At 61.9% G+C, this 17563-nt stretch overlaps 1 protein-coding gene across 1 annotated transcript in view; it reads left to right on the top strand.

Annotated features, from left to right (window-relative positions):
* The window catches only part of SLC9A5 (solute carrier family 9 member A5), a 50879-nt gene that overhangs the window by 22268 nt on the left and 11048 nt on the right, over positions 1-17563 (top strand). The window contains exons 5-11 of the mRNA XM_065416555.1: positions 3732-3909; positions 8180-8400; positions 8589-8791; positions 12347-12436; positions 12596-12666; positions 15559-15688; positions 16416-16504. Coding sequence (XP_065272627.1) covers positions 3732-3909; positions 8180-8400; positions 8589-8791; positions 12347-12436; positions 12596-12666; positions 15559-15688; positions 16416-16504 — 982 coding nt within the window. The remainder of the gene's footprint in view (positions 1-3731; positions 3910-8179; positions 8401-8588; positions 8792-12346; positions 12437-12595; positions 12667-15558; positions 15689-16415; positions 16505-17563) is intronic.

Below are 17563 nucleotides of genomic sequence, written 5' to 3'. Positions count from 1 at the left end.
GAAGCGGCTCTCAGGTGCCAGCTCCAGACGGCCAGGGCGCAGCCGCTAACCGTTGGCTTTGTGCATAGACCTGGCCAGATGTCCGTGCTGGCTGGCTGTGTCTGTCAGCGCCCCGGTGTGCAGGCCGCTTGCCGCATAGGCAGTCCTGCCCCCAAGGAGCTCTGTGGATGGACAGACAGAGACAGACAGGGGATGGGGACCAAAAGCCAGAGAAACTTCCTATCTGCCAGGGTGGTTAAGCACTGGGATAAATTGCCTAGGGAGGTTGTGGAACCTCCATCATTGGAGGTTTTTAAGAGCCGGTTGGACAAACCCCTGTCAGGGATGGTCTAGATAGTACTCAGTCCTGACAGGAGGGCAGGGGACTGGACTAGACGACCTCTCGAGGTCCCTTCCAGTTCTGTGATTCTATGATTTTATACAAGCCCAACACACCTTAACCAAGCTTGCCTGGCTCAGAGCTCTGGTCAGGAGATGAGCTGGCTGAGGTTACGAGGCCAGTCCCAGCCCGCCCCGAGCATCTGGCTGTGAGGGGCCAGCTTGTAACACAGGGGTGGGCAAACTGCCAGTGGCTTGGCCCCACTCCGGCGCTCCTGCCTGCACCCGAGTCTCTCCCCACGCCCCAACCCCCTGCCCCAGCCCTGATCCCCCTCCTGCACCTCAAACCTCTCATCCCCAACCCCACCCCAGAGCCTGCACCCCTTCCCGCACCCCTGCCCCAGCCCTGATCCCCCCTCCTGCTCTCCAAACCCCTTGATCCCAGCCCGGAGCACCCTCCTGCACCCCAAACTCCTCATCCCCAGAGCCTGCTCCCCTAACCAGAGCCATCACCCCCTCCCACACCGCAACCCCAATTTTGTGAGCATTCATGGCCCGCCATACAATGTCTATTCCCCGATGTGGCCCTTGGGCCAAAAAGTTTGCCCAGCCCTGTTGTAGCATGTGCCCATGTCCCATTTCACAGATCATACAGCAGCGAACATCAGCCTCTGGTCTCCAGCCATAGGTGGGGGCTTGTTTTGGTTGGTTGGTGTGATGGGTTCGACCCCCCTTCTGGTGCCACCTAATGTGCTGGGGTTTCACTGAGCCTCCCCTGCTCAATCAGCCCCTCTCCCTGCTTTGCTGGATTAGGCTCGCCAGCCTTTTGACTGACACACCCACACTCTGCTGAAGTCAGCTCTGTGTGAGGGGCTCCCCCAGCACTCACGTGCACCCCCCTTTTGGGAGACAAACCCGAAATAACCCTGTCTTGCGCTGTATAGAAATATTTGTACAGCGCAAGCTCATAAAATTCGCCCCCTCCCTCAATGTGAAGAGAGATGTGCACGACTTCTCCCCCTCCTCCCTGTTAGAAATTACAGAAACTGGGGTGATATTATAAACAAAAAATAAGTTTAGTAACGACAAAAGGTGAATTGTAAGTGAATATAAGAGAGAACAGACAGAACCAAGCGGATTACTGACCAAATAAACCAAAATACGCAAGCTAAGCTCAATAGACTTAAGAAACAGGTTACACAATGTAAATTCTCACCCGAAATGTTATTTTAGGCAGGTTGCAAAGTTTCTGTGGTTCAGAGTTCCAGTTCTATTCCTTTTCAGACTGGACCCTGTCTCAGCCTGGACTCCCCCACCCCCCCGCCTTCCCTTCAGGCAGCTTTACCAGTCTTTCTTCTTGGGCAGACAGGCCATGGAGAGGAGGAGGAGACCCGTGTGCCTTCCTCCCCACCCTTCAATAGGATTTACACAAGGCGGGAATCCTTTGTTCCCCAAACTTGACCCCCCCCCTTCCCTTCCAGTGGAAAGTTACAAGAAGTCCCAGGTAATGTTTAGTATCAGGTGACAAGACCACCTGACTCTGTAGGATCACAGAGTCCATGAGTCAGGGGCAGTGTGGAGTGTCCCCAGGAAGGCCTAGCTTTTCACAGTCCATCATCCTCGCTGATGGGCCATCCGCCCTGTCTGGTTTTTCCATTGTTGTACCCGAAGTGTTGGCAGTGACGTCACCCAAAGTAGCATAGCTGAAATACAGATACATGGTCAATATCCCTAACTTCAGATACAGAAATGATACAGGCACACACCTTGGATAATCGCATTCAGTAAATTATAACTTTTCCAATGATCTCTTACAAGACCCATCTTGCATAAAGTACATCTCAGTTACGTCACAGTCATATCATAGGTGTATTTTCATAAAGAATATGGAGTGAAACATCAGAGTTGGATATTTACAAATGCTTATAAAAGGTGTTCAGTCTCTGGCTGCCTTTTACAGTCTGTTAAAAATTAATAGTTTAGCACCTTGGGATATATCTGTGGGTGTGTGACCTATGCAGCACCCCCCCCCCCCGTCCCTCGCCGATCCCCTGTCCAATCCTGTAATTCTTGGGGTATTTATTTATAGATTCAATTCCATTGATTTTTGCTGCCCCCAAATGTTCGGTTTGCCCCTGTGGGCTGTCTGCGTAGCTGCTGTGGGGGGCGAGTGGGAGGTTTGGCAGCTAGGGGATGGAGTGGGGGTGGAGGCTGCAGGGGGTGGCCCCCAGGAAAAGCACAGGAGACGGTTTTGCTTTTTGTTCCCTGGGGCCTGGTGGCTGCCTTTGATCCTGGGGAGGGGCCGCAGCTCCCCTTTGCCTCCCCCGGCAGGCAGAGGAGGCGGCGTTTGGAATCAGGAGGTGAACGCCTCACTCCCAGTGGACTGTCCAATATCTCCCACTCTGCCACGCCAGGCAGTACCGAGATGTTCCCAGGGGGGTCCTTTGTCTCCGCTGGAGGCCTCCTCATCAGACGCTGCCGCGCCTCAGGTCTGTGTCCCTTGAGGAGGCCCAGGCCTCGCTCTCTGTCCTAAGAGAGAACTGCTCCCTGCCCCCTATTTCACTACGCTGCGTACGCTGGCTTTCCATATCTGTGCCAGGCCAGCACTCCGCGGTCCACGCACGGGCCAGAGTGCGAGAGAGTCGGAGACACAGGTGCTGACTTTTAGTTTTTCCCGGGGTGCTCCCCCCCGAGGGCAACGCCCTTGCCCCTCCTCTTCCTGCCCCTGCTCCACCCCCTTCCCTAAGGCCCCGCCCTCGCCCCTGCTCCACCCCCTCCCTCAAGGCCCTGCCCTTGCCCCGCCTCTCCCTGCCCCTGCTCCGCCCCCTCCCCCAAGGCCCCGCCCTGGCGCTGCCTCTTCCTGCCCCTGCTCCGCCCCCTCCCCAAGGCTCCGCCCTCGCTCCGCCTCTGTCACTGCATTTTTAACGGGCACATCGCTTTTCCTCCGAAGGGGGTTTATTTGACAAGCGACGTGCCCGTTAAAAATACAGTGACAGAGGCGGAGTGAGGGCAGAGCCTTGGGGAAGGGGGCGGAGCAGGGTCAGTGGTTTGAGCATTGGCCTGCCAAACCCAGGGTTGTGAGTTCAATCCTTGAGGGGGCCACTTAGGGATCTGGGGCCAAATCAGTACTTGGGCCTGCTAGTGAAGGCAGGGGGCTGGACTCGATGACCTTTCGGGGTCCCTTCCAGCTCTATGAGATAGGTATCTCTCCATATTTGTCAGTAAGGAACAACGAGCAACCCCTGTGCAGCGCGTCCCACCTTTGCAGTTAGCCGGGTTCAGTAGAGGCCTCTCCAAAGGCAGGCTCAGCGGGCAGGTCTCCGGGCTCCCTCTGGTGGTAGGTACAAGCTGCCCTCTGCCCAGGCTGCAGCCAGCAAGACTCACTCCGTGGGGCTCTGCTCTTGTGCCCCCAGCTTCCTTCTTCGTGGTGAGCCTCGGGGGGGCGGCCGTGGGGCTGCTCTTCGCCTTCCTGCTGGCGCTGATCACCAGGTTCACCAAGCGCGTGCGCATCATCGAGCCGCTCTTCGTCTTCCTGCTGGCGTACATGGCGTACCTCGCCGCCGAGATGGTCTCGCTCTCCTCCATCCTCGCGTGAGTACCGCGCGCTTGGCACACGCAGCCCTCGCCGGGCTCTTCCCCGAGCGAGAGCCGGCCTCCCCCGGCCTGCGCGGGAGGAATGCCGGGCCCCGTGGGGTGGGCATGGCGCATCCTTGTGGGAGCAGGTTCCCGCAGCCCCTGCCCTCCCCTTCACGTCGCTCCTGGATCCCCACCGGCAGCCCCCCCGTTCACACTGTTCCTCACTCCCCACCCGCAGCCCCCTCCTGTTCACACTGCTCCTTGATCCCCACCCGCAGCCCCCTCCCCTCCATGTTGCTCCTCAACCCCAGCCCCCTCCCCTTCACGTCGTTCCTCACTCCCGACCCGCAGCCCCCTCCCGTTCACACTGCTCCTCGATCCCCACCCGCAGCCCCCTCCCCTTCACACTGCTCCTCGATCCGCGCCCGCAGCCCCCTCCCCTTCACACTGCTCCTCGATCCCCGCCCGCAGCCCCCTCCCCTTCACACTGCTCCTCGATCCCCCCGCAGCCCCCTCCCGTTCACACTGCTCCTCGATCCCCGCCCGCAGCCCCCCCCGTTCACACTGCTCCTCGATCCCCCCCTTGTTCCCCCCGTTCACACTGCTCCTCGATCCCCGCCCGCAGCCCCCCCCGTTCACACTGCTCCTCGATCCCCGCCCGCAGCCCCCCCCGTTCACACTGCTCCTCGATCCCCGCCCGCAGCCCCCTCCCCTTCACACTGCTCCTCGATCCCCGCCCGCAGCCCCCTCTATTCATGGTATTTCTCAGCTCTGACTCGTGGCCCCCTCCAAACCTCGGTGTGCCTGAATCCCGACACTAACCCTCACCCTGTTCACGCTGCTCCTCAATCCCAACTTGCAGGCGCAGTTGTGCCAGGCGCTGCACAGCCCCCAGCTGAGCCCCTTCCAGAGCCAGGCAGAGGTCCCTGCACAGCAGCTGTGGGGGGCTGGAGGAGCCCCAGTGCCATGGGTGGGGGAGGGGTCTCTGAGCACTGGGGCGGGATGGAGATTTTCGCAGTCCAGGGGCCCCAGTGACAGATGAGATTCTTGTGCTGGGAGGAGGGGGGAGGTTTTTTCAGTTGTATTTTAACACCATTGACAGACAAAGCCTGAGCCGCCTCCTGCCCCCCCACCCCGCTGCCCTGGCCCAGGCCCCAGGGACCCTTCCTCCCCCGCCACACCTGCAGCCTCTGAGCTCTCCGTCTAAGGTCTCGTGTGAAGAGCGGGGCAGAGTCTGAGCGCTGTGAATATCCTGGATCTCTGTTGATTGGTGGAGTGGGCCCAGCTCTCTGGAGCACTAAGGGTTAACTCCGTCCTGTGCCACCCGCTCAGCCAGGCCAGACAATGGCACTGACCCAGTCACCCAATAGACGGGTTAATTGCTTGCGAGGGGATCTCCGGGCGTCGCCCCCACCGAGCTGATCTCCACCACTCCTCACTAGCTTTCCCACCCGAGGTGCTGACCGTCTCCAGGCCCTGGCTGCTCTGCTGCCAGCGCTCAGCGCTCTCCCCCCGAGGCCCCGAACCTCGAAAACCTTGAGCTGAGCTTGCTCTAGTTCTGACACACCAACCAGCAGGAGCAAAGAAACTTCAGCCCCCTCCCATCACCACAAACCTCCCCGCTCCCGCCAAGGAGGCCCACGAGATTGTAAATGGACCAGTCAGTGGCAAGGAAATAGCCACCCTGGCCGAATTCCAGATGGCACCTCTCCCCACACCCCAGCCTGTGCCGAAAGGGGCAGCAATGACTGCTCTGCGTGGACCCCCCCACCCCGTAGGGGGCCGTGGTTCAGTTCTTGCTGTTGGCCTGGGCTGAGACAGCGAGAGGAGACGGTGGGACTCCCAGGCTCCCTTTGCATTCAGTGTCTCCGCCTCTCTCCCGGACCCCGCGTGCTCCGTCTGAGACGCCCCGGCCCCGCTCGAGTCGCTGGGGCCCTTTCCTAGGAACTGAGCTGGGGGTGCCCGGCCCGTTCTCCCCAGGAGCTGCTGCTACACATGGGCTGCAAAGCCGGTGCCCTGGAGCCGGGCGTTGGATCGCATACGTCATTACTGTGATCTCCTGGTCGCCGGGTGGGTTCGGAGGCCAAACTGGTTTCATTTTGTAGGTTCAGCAGCTAGACTCCTGTCACTCGGGAAAGGGCCTTTCCCGGGGACTCGGCTGAAGGAGCAGAGATGGCAGCATTGGGACAAAGCTTCCCCCCCCCCCCCGCCCCGTAGTGGCAGGCTCCCCCTCTCCCCCTCTGGGAGCCTCTCAGCGCTTCCCCAGCGGGACAGAGGAGAGGCTGTGGGGGAGGGACGTCAGGGCAAGGGCAGACAGCTGGGGCCAGACGGGAGCTGCTGAGAGGTGTTGACGCTGTTCCTGTCTGCGGGTAAATTGCCCGGATGCTACCCCGGGAAAGCTCCGTCCCTGGGCGGATTGACCCCCCGGCGGCGTTTCGACAAGCAGCCCAAGGCGGTGACAGTTGCAGCGCAGAGAAAGCTTGCGTCCGGGCTTGCTCGGAGACGTTCTGCGCCCGGATTGACCAGCTCAGACCAAATGGAACCTCCCTGGACCCAGAGACCTGCCTGTCGGAGGCACTGCCCGGGGTGCTGCCATCCGCGAGGGGCTCCGTGTACGGCGGTCTCTGCCCAGCCCATGTCAGGGAACATCCTGGAGCCAAGTGCCCCAGGGTCTGATCCGGCCGCTTCCCTCTCGCTTTGTTCAGTCACTGGCCATGAGCAGGAACTCCAGGGCCCAGGCCACACGTAGGGAGAACCACGTAAGGGCCCTGGCAGAGCCTGGAGAAAGCTGCGACTGAATGAGGAAGGGCCGTTTGTAGCTGCCACTGAAGAGCTGGCCCTTCGGGGGCTCGGAGGGGCTCTCCCTGGGGCAGGGCAGGGAAGGGCAGGCAGTGCTCCGGGGGAAGCAGGGGGGCTTTAGGAAGAAGCCAGTTCTGCCCAGCCTGGCTTTAGGGCCTGAGGCTGGAGCTCCAGCAGCTGGGGGCGGGCAGAGGGTGGTGGCGGGTGAGGCTGACTCTGTCCATTCTCAGAGCCCAGAGGGCAGAGCAGCCGCGGTAGCTGGCGCGCCTGGCGCATGGTATGTGGAGAACCACGGGCAGTTTGCAAACCCTGGTGTGCTGGTGGGCTCTGCTGTCCTTCTCTCTGGGCGTGGGCCTCTGAGCTCTGCACCGGGCGCCTGGTGAGTCGCTGACGCTGTCTGTGACACGCTGCAGGTGCTGTATGCCCTGTCTCTAGATCCCATGGCCGGGCCTTTGTCTGCCGGGGCACGTGGGCAGCCACACGATGCCGGACAGCAGCACCTTGGAGCTGGACATGAGACGGGCGTGACTATCACATGGCACTGGGCTCTGCAGGCTGCCACATGGGGCGGGAGCACCGCCCGAGCGACGGCTGGGGCCGCCCAGTGGGGAAGGGCTGGTTCCCCTGCTGCACACGCAGACTCGGCCCCTCTGGCTCAGCTGAGTGAGAGCAGCAGGCGGGGGACCCGGGAGAGGTGGGTCCCACTGTGGGGAGTGTCACGGAGTCCCCAGGCGATGCTCTGGAACTGCTCCCCACAAAGCCAGTCAGGACTTTGGGGAGCCTCCTCTCCCTTGGAGCAGACTGTCTTCAGGGCAAGAAGCTCACACGGCTTCACCATCCTGGGTCTCTCCTTGGAGCTTTCAGCATATGCCCCTCCGTGCGCTTCCCACAGCGAGTCTGCCCAGGCGGGGTCCTGGGGAAGCCAGAGGGTCCCGCACCCCCACTTCGCAGTCAGATGTGACTCTTAGCCAGCCAGTAAAACAGAGGTTTATTAGATGACAGGAACACAGTCTAAAACAGAGCTTGTAGGTACAAAGAACGGGACCCCTCAGCCGGGTCCATTCTGGGGCCCAGCGAGTCAGACACCCACATCTGCCCTCACTTTCTGTCCCCAGCCAGCTCCAAACTGAAACCCTCTCCAGCCCCTCCTTTCTGGCCTTTGTCTCTTTCCCAGGCCAGGAGGTCACCTGATCTCTTTGTTCACCTTTAGCAATTCCCTTGCACGGGGGGGGGGCCCTGGCCATTTGTTGCTAGGATACAGATTGTTGGCCATTTATGCACACTGGAGACTTAAGAAATGCATAGGGGAAACAGGCACCTACACAGTATTCAGAGGAAACATTAAGAACAGTCCCACTTCGTCACAGTGAGCGTCCAGGGCCCCTGCCACTCGCCGGGCAGTGCAAAGGGAGTGGGGAGGGGGCAGCTGTGTCCGGGGGCAGCATGGCCCTGCCCGTGTCTATCCCGAGCTCTTGCCGTCCCCTAGGGTCACCTTCTGTGGGATCTGCTGTAAGAAATACGTGGAAGCCAACATCTCCCGGAAATCCCGCACCACTGTCAAGTACACCATGAAAACGCTGGCCAGCAGCTCCGAGACCGTCATCTTCATGTTTCTGGGCATCTCCGCCGTGGACACCTCCAAGTGGGCGTGGGACACGGCACTGGTGCTGGGCACCTTGCTCTTCATCCTGCTCTTCCGGGCCGTGGGTCAGTCGCTCTCCTGTCCTGTGCGGTCTGCAGCTCTCAGCCCCTGTCCCCGGGATGTGGGGCAATCTGCCAGGGGTGGGACCAGGGGGCGCTTGCAGAGGGTTTGTAAGAGCCCTGTCCCCGGCTGCATCCTGCAGAGCACGCACCCGGGCCAGGCCCTCATCCGCATCCCTCCCCTTCGCCCCTAGGTGTCATCCTCCAGACCTGGGTGCTCAACCGCTTCCGCCTCACGCCGCTGGACCGCATCGACCAGGTGGTGATGTCGTACGGGGGCCTGCGGGGGGCCGTCGCCTTTGCCCTGGTCATCCTGCTGGACGGAGCCAAGGTGCGAGCCAAGGACTACTTCGTGGCAACGACCATCGTGGTGGTCTTCTTCACCGTCCTCGTGCAGGTCAGCAAGGCAGGGCCCGGCCGTCCCCAACCACACCAGACCTCCAGGCTGGCTCCGTGCTGGAGAGCAGGGCTAGCTGTGGTGCTCCTGCCCGGCTGCAGGGGGCTGGCATCGGAGGCAGCTCATGGGGAGGTACGAGGCTGGGGTGGAGGAGGCTGGAGGTAGCACTCCAGGACTCCGAGGACTGGAGCAGGGGGCTGCTGGGATATGGGCAGACAGCCCTGCCCCCTCTGGGGCATCGCAGGGCCCAGAACAGTTCTCTGAGTGGGGCAGCTGCTTCTCCCTCTTAGACAAAACATGCCATAGAGAGACGGGGCTGGGAGCTCCCCTCCCGCCTGCTCTGCCTGGCACCAGCCGGCTCCTCTCGCTGGTCCCGGCACACAGGCTGGGCACACGCACTAGCCCTGGGGCGCAGAGCCAGGGGGCAGCAGGAGAGGGAGCAAAAGGCATTCGGCTGCTAAAAGGGGAGCTGGCTGGCTGGTGCCTGACCACCCCCCCCCCCCCCCGTGTTTCCCCCCTCGCTTTGCTCCTGAGGCCTGGCACTTACACCCAGTTCAGCCTAAGGAGAAGCTGCTCCAAGGTTGCCAGGCAGGGCCGCCAATGGGGGACTGTTTTCTTAGCCCCCCCGCCCCTCCCCCCCAGTATTAGCAGCAGCAGCAAGACTCCCCTACATTCGCCAGGGGGATTTCTTGCTGCTGGGGATGTTGGCAGAGACTCTGCGAGGGGGGAGGCTACCCACTGGAAGTGCTGACCCCCCCGCCAGACAGAGCCCCTTCCTGCCCCTGCCCCTTCAGGGCAGCTCCGGGCCACACGGCCCTGCCAGGCAGAGCCTGCACAGAGCTGGGGGCAGGAGGGGAGTGGAGAGCTGCACCTGTGAGTCCCGGCCCCCCTGCTGGCCAGGGCCCCGTCTGCTTTCCCTGCGCAGGCTCTGGTCCGTGCAGCGCAGGGCGAGGCCCCGGGGCCCCGCCGTCCGCCCAGACGGTCGGTGGGCAGCAGTGCTCACGGTGCCAGCGGTGCCTCCCCTTGTGCTGCTCGTGAGTACTAGTGAGCGGCCCTCATTCTCCGGCTGTGGGCGGGTCTGCTCAGGCCTGGGCCTCGGAGTCGGGTGTCAGACCCTGCAGCTCGGGCGGGTGCCACCGGCACACGCGTGTGAGGTCGTTTGGGTTAGTTGTGAGCAGGCCAGACCAGAGCCCATCCGCCTGCACATGCAGACACAGCAACATGGGCCCTGGGCTTGTCTCCCCCACGGTCCCCAGGGTGAGACTCAGGCGTGGCCACTAGGTGGCACTGTGACCTCGTGAAAATGCTGGCTAGGCGAAGTCCCTGGCTAGGCCGGGTGTGTGCCCTGCCCTGGGCTGCTCTCTGCCCGCCCCGGGTGTGCCAGGCCAGGTGTGCCCTGCCCTGGGCTGCTCTGTGCCTCTCCCCAGCCGTGCCAGCCCGGGTGTGCCCTGCCCTGTGCTGCTCTCTGCCCGCCCAGCCCTGCCAGCCCGGGTGTGAGCCCTGCAGTCTCCTGAAGGCCGCACGGGGGCAGCCCGCCTGCTCCCCCTCCAGTTAAAGGCAGCGCCTGCCCCCAGGGATCCCGTCTCTCGAGGAGACTGGGTACGCGGCAGGCAGAAGAAGCTCTGCTAGGCAAGAAGTAGATGGGATGAAACAGCCTTTGTGGGTGTAGCCTCCCGCTTGCTGCCTTGGCTCCCCACCGTGTCACACACAGGGAACAGGGGCAAGGGCATTGGAACGGCATGGCCGCAAATCCCTAACTGAGCTAAACGCTTCCCCACAGTGCACCATTGGCCTGTGGAACTCACTGCCACAGGAAGTTGCTAAGCCCAAGATCTTAGCAGGCTCCATAGGGAGACTGGCCCTTCATATGGATAATGAGACGGGCCTGTTAGAACAATCACCAAAGAGCCTTGGAAGGCAGGTAAATCCTCCAGCTTCAGGGCTCTCCCCCACGGGCCCTGGGGCTTGGAGGAGCCCCCGGGCTGTCAGCTCTGCAAAGAAGCTGCTGCCTCAGCCCAGGCAGGAAGGGACCCGGGAGCAGCCTCTCTTCTGCCCCAGAACCGCAGCGGTTGTTGCCTCTTGAGTTTGCCACGTCCTCCAGGCAGGGCCCTAGCTATCCCCGTCATGTGTGAGCCTGAGGGGCTGGCGCTGCGGAGACTCGAGGACCAAGGAGCTCACAGAAGAGGCCGTTGTGAGCTGCTGTGTTCAGTGCTGGGGTCAGCAAGGCTGTGTCCCTCCCCTGAGCCAGGCGCATGGTCCGACTGGGGTGACTCCCACCCCTCAACAGGTGCTGAGGCATCTCTGGAAATCTGGCAAGTTTCTGAGGCTGGAGGTCTTTACTCTGCCAGTCCTTGGCAGCCAGTCCCTCTGGGAGACGGGAGCCCCCTGCTGCATTCTGCTTATGGACACGGGCATGGGGCACCGGTGCTCTCCAGCATGCAATACAACAGATGCTGCAGAACTAGCCGGCTCAGGGCAGTATGGAGCCTCCCGCCCCCTGGAGGAAGGGAGGGGGAAGCCCTCTGGTGCTGAATTCACAGGCTGCATCCTAAGTGTTGTCTGAGCTTAGACCCCACGGTGCCAGGTGCTGTACATCTTCAGCCACAGGTTGTTCTAGCCGTGACAATAGAGATGGTGTACGGGTAGCGTTCAGTGAGGCACGTTCTCACTCGCTCTCGTGAAACACGAGTACGGAACTCCGACAGCCCCGCCCCAAAGCCAGCAACCGAGCCTGGCTGGCGAGACTTGTGTGCTTTGTAAACCCGCGCTGCTCACTGCCGCGGTTCTGTGATTCCTGCGGAGACCGGAACTCATCGCCTTGACGTCAGTGGGTCAAGCCCACCCCGGTGTGACTCCGCTGCCTTTGCTGGAATTGCCCCGGGGTGGATTTAGCCCCAGCATGTTTGTTCCATCATGTCTAGCCATGCGGGGGTTTCCCCTTCCCTTGCCTCGAGCATTGTGCCCTGGTCTCTGCTTCCTCTGCACTTCTCCGGGATTTTGAATGACTGGGTGGTTCACCGCGCCGGCTGGTAGCTAACCGCCTGGCTGGGGGCTGCCGGTCCCAAGCGTCCCCTCCCCTGCTCTGCTCCAGCAGCCGCTCTAACAAGGGCTTCGTCCCTGCCCGAGAAACCAGGCATCTGTCAGCTTTGCTTGTAGCAGGCAGCTTCTGGAGGAGCTCAGCACATCAGCCCATACTGAGGTCCCTGCCCCTGCCATACGGCCCAATTCTCCTCTCCCTGCCCCCAGTGTCACTTGGATGGCACCGGAGCCACTTCTGATTGACACCGGCGTGCGAGAGGCATCGAGGCCCTGGTACGCTGTAGGCACGTGTCTCCTGGTGCCAAGGCCTTGGGGCAGCACCTCCTTTCTTGTGCTGCATCTTGGCCCAGCAGCCCCGTCTGCCTGTGTACTTGGGCGGATGGCTCGGCGGGCTCCCCCAGGGAAGCACTCAGAGGAGGGGAGAGTGGAGTGGCAAAGGCCCAGGGTAGATGCCGCCCAGGCTGGGGGGAATTGGGGCTGGCTCGGTGCCCACGGAGCCTTGCTCTGCCGTTTCAGGGTCTGACCATCAAGCCGCTGGTGAAGTGGCTGAAGGTAAAGCGGAGCGACCATCACAAGCCGACGCTGAACGAGGAACTGCACGAGCACGTAGGTAGTGGGGCCAAGCCGGGATGGCCGGCGTCTCCCCAGCCCTGCGTGCCATGGGCCCTGCCCCAGCTCTCCTTTTGGCAGGGGCAATTTCCAGCAGGGATGGGGCGCCAGTTCGGACCCCCCCAGCACTCACTCACTGTGTTTTCTCTTTCCAAGGCCTTTGACCACATTCTGGCAGCGGTGGAGGATGTGGTCGGTCACCATGGTTACCGTTACTGGCGAGACAGGTGAGTGCCCACGTGTGCTAGAGGCCTCTGCCCCCCCTCGCCCGCTCCTGGCCCCCCCCGCCACGGCTGCCTCCCCCGTCGCGCTCTGGCCCTGTGTGTTCCCTGGGCCCATGCACATGGCAACGTGCCAGCTGTGGGGCACTGAGTGGGGGCCCCTCGCTCTGCAGGCTTGAGCGGGGCAACGTGAGGCTGGTGGGAGGCAGGCCGGCCCAGTGCTGCTCTCTGCCCCAGGGCCCCGCCACGGCCCTGCTCCCTGGGACTGAGGGGAACGGTGCAGCCCAGCAGGTCTCCGGTCCCGTGATCGCATCCCGAGAGCCAACAGCGCCTGCCCCGGGGGGGCTCGCCCCTTCCCACCCCGGCCCCCTCATGTGGCATGTCACCCAACCCCCTCATCTCCCCATCCCTCTGAACCTGACCCCGAACTGCCTCTCTGCCCACCCCGCCCTAGCCCCGACCTCTTCATCACTCTGCTCTCCCCCACACAACCCTGACACCCTCATCTCCCCAACCACCCCCACCCCAACGCCTGCCAATCTCAACTCCCCACCCCCATCCCGACACCCTCATCGCCCCGACCACCCCACCCCTGCTCCAACCCCTGACACCCACATCGCCCCACCCACACCCATCCCCACCCCAACACCGATCCCCTCATCTGCCCATCCGCTCTGAACCTGACCCCGAACTGCCTCTCTACCCACCCCGCCCTAGCCCCGACCTCTTCATCACCCCAGCTCCAACCTCCTCCTCTCCCCGCCCACCCCAGCTCCAACCACCTTCTCTCCCCGCCCCAACCCCCAACTTCCTCATCTCTCCACCCACCGTGGTCCCAGCCTCAACCCTTCCCACCCAGCCCCCAACCCTGACACCCGCCCTGACCTCCCGGCTTCTTGCAATGTGACCTTGGGGCCAGGAAGATGCAAGATGGGCTTGCTCAGCACACTTTTAAATCCATGGTGCCCTCCTCTCTCAGCCCCTGCTCAGCACCAAGCCCGGCCGGTGGGAAGGGCCAGTTGTGATGGGTTCGGTCACAGAGACCCCCTTGGGACTGTCACCTGATTGCTGAGATTGCCTCTGAGCCCGTTTTCCCTGCCAGCTTGGGACTCCAGAGCCCTGCCTTGTTGAACCAGACACGCTAGCCGGCTGCAGCACAGACCCAGTGTCAGGTCTACGCCCCCAAAGCTGCCGACTTTAACCAAAAACTGCTCAGCAGGTCACCTATCTCCAGCACCCAGACACCCAGCTCCCAATGGGATCCAAACCCCAAATAAATCCGTTTTATTCTGTATAAAGCATATACAGGGTAAACTCATACATTGTTCGCTCTCTATAACACTGATAGAGAGAGATGCACATCTGTTTGCTCCCCCAGGTATTAATCACTTACTCTGGGTTTACTAATAAACAGAAGTGATTTTATGAGTATAAAAAGTAGGATTTAAACGGTTCCAAGTAATATCAGACAGAACAAAGTGAATTACCAAGCAAAATAAAACAAAACACGCAAGTCTAAGCCTAATACATTAAGAAACTGATTACAGGTAATATCTCTCCCTCAGAGATGTTCCAATAAGCTTCTTTCACAGACGAGATTCCTTCCTAGTCTGGGCCCAATCATTTCCCCGGTACAGCCCTTGTTAGTTCCAGCAGGCATCTTAGGTGGAAACTAGGGGTTTTCTCATGACTGGAACCCCCTTGTCCTGCTCCACCCCCTTTTATAGCTTTGGCACAAGGAGGGAATCCTTTGTCTGGGTCCCCACCCCCCTTCTAAATGGAAAAGCACCAGGTTTAAGATGGATCCCAGTGTCAGGTGACATGGTCACATGTCACTGTAAGACCCCATTTTTCATTACCCACAGGCTGGCCTACAGGTACAGACAGGTGTGCAGGTAAACAGCCATTTACAGTCAATTGTCCTAGTCAATGGGAGCCATCAAGATTCTAAACCACCATTAATGGCCCACACTTTGCATAATTACAATAGGCCCTCAGAGTTCTATTTCATATTTCTAGTTTCAGATACAAGAGTGGTACATTTATACAAATAGGATGATCACACTCAGTAGATCATAAGCTTTGTAATGATACCTTACAAGAGACCTTTTGCATGAAGCATATTCCAGTTACATCATAGTCACACTTAGAAACATATTTTTAGAAAGCGTATGGCGTGCACCCTCATGCCAGTCTTGGGCCTCTGCCATGCTCTGTGAGAGTCCACGATGTGCCGTGGCGCTTGGCCACGGGGAGAGACCACGGGGCTCCATGGGAGGTGGAGTCCAGCCAGGCACGAGCCCCCTGGATGACGTGGGGCACGAGGGCTCTGGAGCTACAGCTCCCATGAGGCACCACAGCCCTGAGTCCATTTCCTGATGGGGGGGGGGGTTCCAGGTCGGGAGAGCCTGCCCTGCCCCACTCGCCCGCCCGCCGCAGTCCCTGCGGGGTCCCCTCCTGCCGCCCGCCTCCTCCCACAGGACGCTCTCTCTGCCCTCCCGCCCCTCAGCCCCCTGCCTGCCATACGGAGCCGTGGTGCTCTCAGCACAGGGGGCCGCTCCTGGCCAGCTTCGCGCGCTAGCGGCCAGATCTTCCTCCCCCAGCGGCTGCATAGCTGCTTCCTCGTGCCAGCGACTGCTGGGGCTGCCCTCGCCCCACCCCCTCCCCTCACGGCCCCCGAATGAGCATTGCCCCCACCCCCATGGAATAGTCTCACCCCCACGCCACTGGGAATCGCAGCTCGATTGCTGCTGGACCTGTCTCCAGGGAATGTGGCGGAACGTTAGAGGAGACGCCTTGTTAACCTGCCCCTTCGGCTGGGATCCCAGGTGTGCCGGGGCGAGGGGGCTGCCGTCCTGCACACGGGAGCTCACCACCTCTTCCTCCCTCTTGTGCCAGATGGGAGCAGTTCGACAAGAGGTACCTGAGCCAGCTCCTGATGCGGAAATCGGCCTATCGGCTCAAAGACGAAATCTGGGACGTTTACTGCAAGCTGAATATCCGCGATGCCATCAGCTTTGTGGATCAGGTACCGGCGCAGCCCCCAGCAGCTACCGCACGCCCTGCCCGGCGGCAGCTAAATCGCCGCTCTGCTGGGGAACGGCGGGGCCTGACCCCTGCAGCTCTCCTGGATGAACCGACCCTGCTGGGGGCACTTCCCCACCAGCACAGGGACCAGCTCTGCCCCGGCTCCCAGGCCAGCCAGTCCTCCCGTGCTGGCAGCCCACCCCCGCCAGGGCCGTGGCAGTCGCAGCTTGTCGGGCCAGAGCAGGTCCCCTAGGGACAGCTGGCAGCCCCTGTGAGCCTGGGGCCAGGGGTAGAAAGCGGGGCCAGTGGGACTCCCCGAGTGCTGCCCCCCCTCCCGGCCGGGCCCCCCCAAGCGCTGCCCCCTCCCCCCTGGCTAACCACCCCTGGGCACTGCCCCCCCCCCAGCCGGGCCCCCCGAGTGCTTGCCTCCCCCCCCAGCCGGGGCCCCCGGGCACTGCCCCTGAGTGGCCCATCAATAGTAAAAAACACAAACTGCCAAATATCTCTGAGGGCACCTAGCAATTGCTCCTGGCAGCCAGCTCTGCCCAGCCCCCAGGTCGGGTAGAGGGGCAGGCAGTGCCAGCAGAGGGTAGCTGGCGGCTCGGTGGCTGGCGAGGGACACAAGGTGCCAGCAGAACCCTGGTACCTCCCATCTCGGCTCTGCGGGGGGGGGCTGCCTGAGCGCAGGCGGGGGCTTTGACGCTGCTCTGGTCTCTTGCTCCCTTTAGGGTGGTCACGTGCTCTCCGCCTCCAGGCTCACGCTGCCCTCCATGCCCAGCAGGACCTCCATGTCGGAGTCGTCGGTCACAAACCTCCTGTGAGTGCGCTGCCCCCGGCCGGGCTATGTGCTGCCCTGGGAGCTCCCGGTCCTCCCGCCCCCGGCTCTGCAGAGCGGTGGCTGCTGGGAGGAATGGAGCCCCCCCTAACCTCCCATGCGCCTGCAAACAGTCCAGGCTGCGGCTGCCGTGTCCTGCCCCAGGGTGGCAGATCTGCAGCCGCCTCTGGGGCATTGAGTGCTGCGGTGACTGCAGGCCATGCGTTGGGATTTGTCGGTCTCTTCACTGCATCGCGTACTGCTCCGACGCCTCCGCCCTCGAAAACCCCAGGGCTCACACACGCTCTGTCTGCTCTGCTCCACCGCCAGCTAGCTCCCTCCCGCACCCCACCTGCCGACACATCGTTAGTGGGACAGGGAGAAGGGGGGCTGGAGTTCTGGCTGGGTTTCTCCTGCGCTTGTGGGCAGTCGCTGTGTCCCGTGGCCGCTGCCATACGTTGGCAGCGAGTGAGTGTGGTTGGGGGTCAGGCCCGTGAGCCGAGGTTGGTACGGGTGAAGCTGCCGTAACTGGTGACTTCCGGATGGTTCAGTGCGCTGCAAGGGTAGGAAATGGGAGCGTCTCTAAGCTAACAACGTTTTTGGCGTGTGAATTCCCAGGGTGTTTTGAGGAAGTGTAGACGGTGCATTCACACTGTCAGCCAGCGCTGATATCTGCTACGCCCCCGCGGCTCCTCGCACACCTCCCCCACGTTCTCCCCCGCACTCCACTCCCTTCCCGGCTCCTCTCCACTCCTCGGTGGGGATGGATCTTTCCCTGGAAAAGGGGCCGAGACAAGGGGCAGGGGGAGAGGTGTGGGGCAAGGGGATGAGGGGCGACTGGGGAGGTATGGGGAGCACGGGAGAAGCAGGGCTCCAGCTGGAGCAAGGTTGGGCTCTGACAAGGTTCATCAGAGCAGTGTCGCTCTCTGGCCCCCCGTCTGCATGGGGGGAGGCGGGGAGGGGTGGGGCTGGGGGGACAGCAGCGGGGACTGCTCCCTGCACTGCGAGGGACGGGGCAGGCTGGGTGGTGGCAGAGAGGGCGAGGAGCTGGCGCATGTGGCC

This window comes from Emys orbicularis, chromosome 14 (assembly GCF_028017835.1).
Source record: "Emys orbicularis isolate rEmyOrb1 chromosome 14, rEmyOrb1.hap1, whole genome shotgun sequence".
Classification (NCBI taxonomy): Eukaryota; Metazoa; Chordata; order Testudines; family Emydidae; genus Emys; species Emys orbicularis.
Note: the sequence above shows the minus strand (reverse complement) of the source record. Positions and strands in the feature narration are given on the sequence as shown.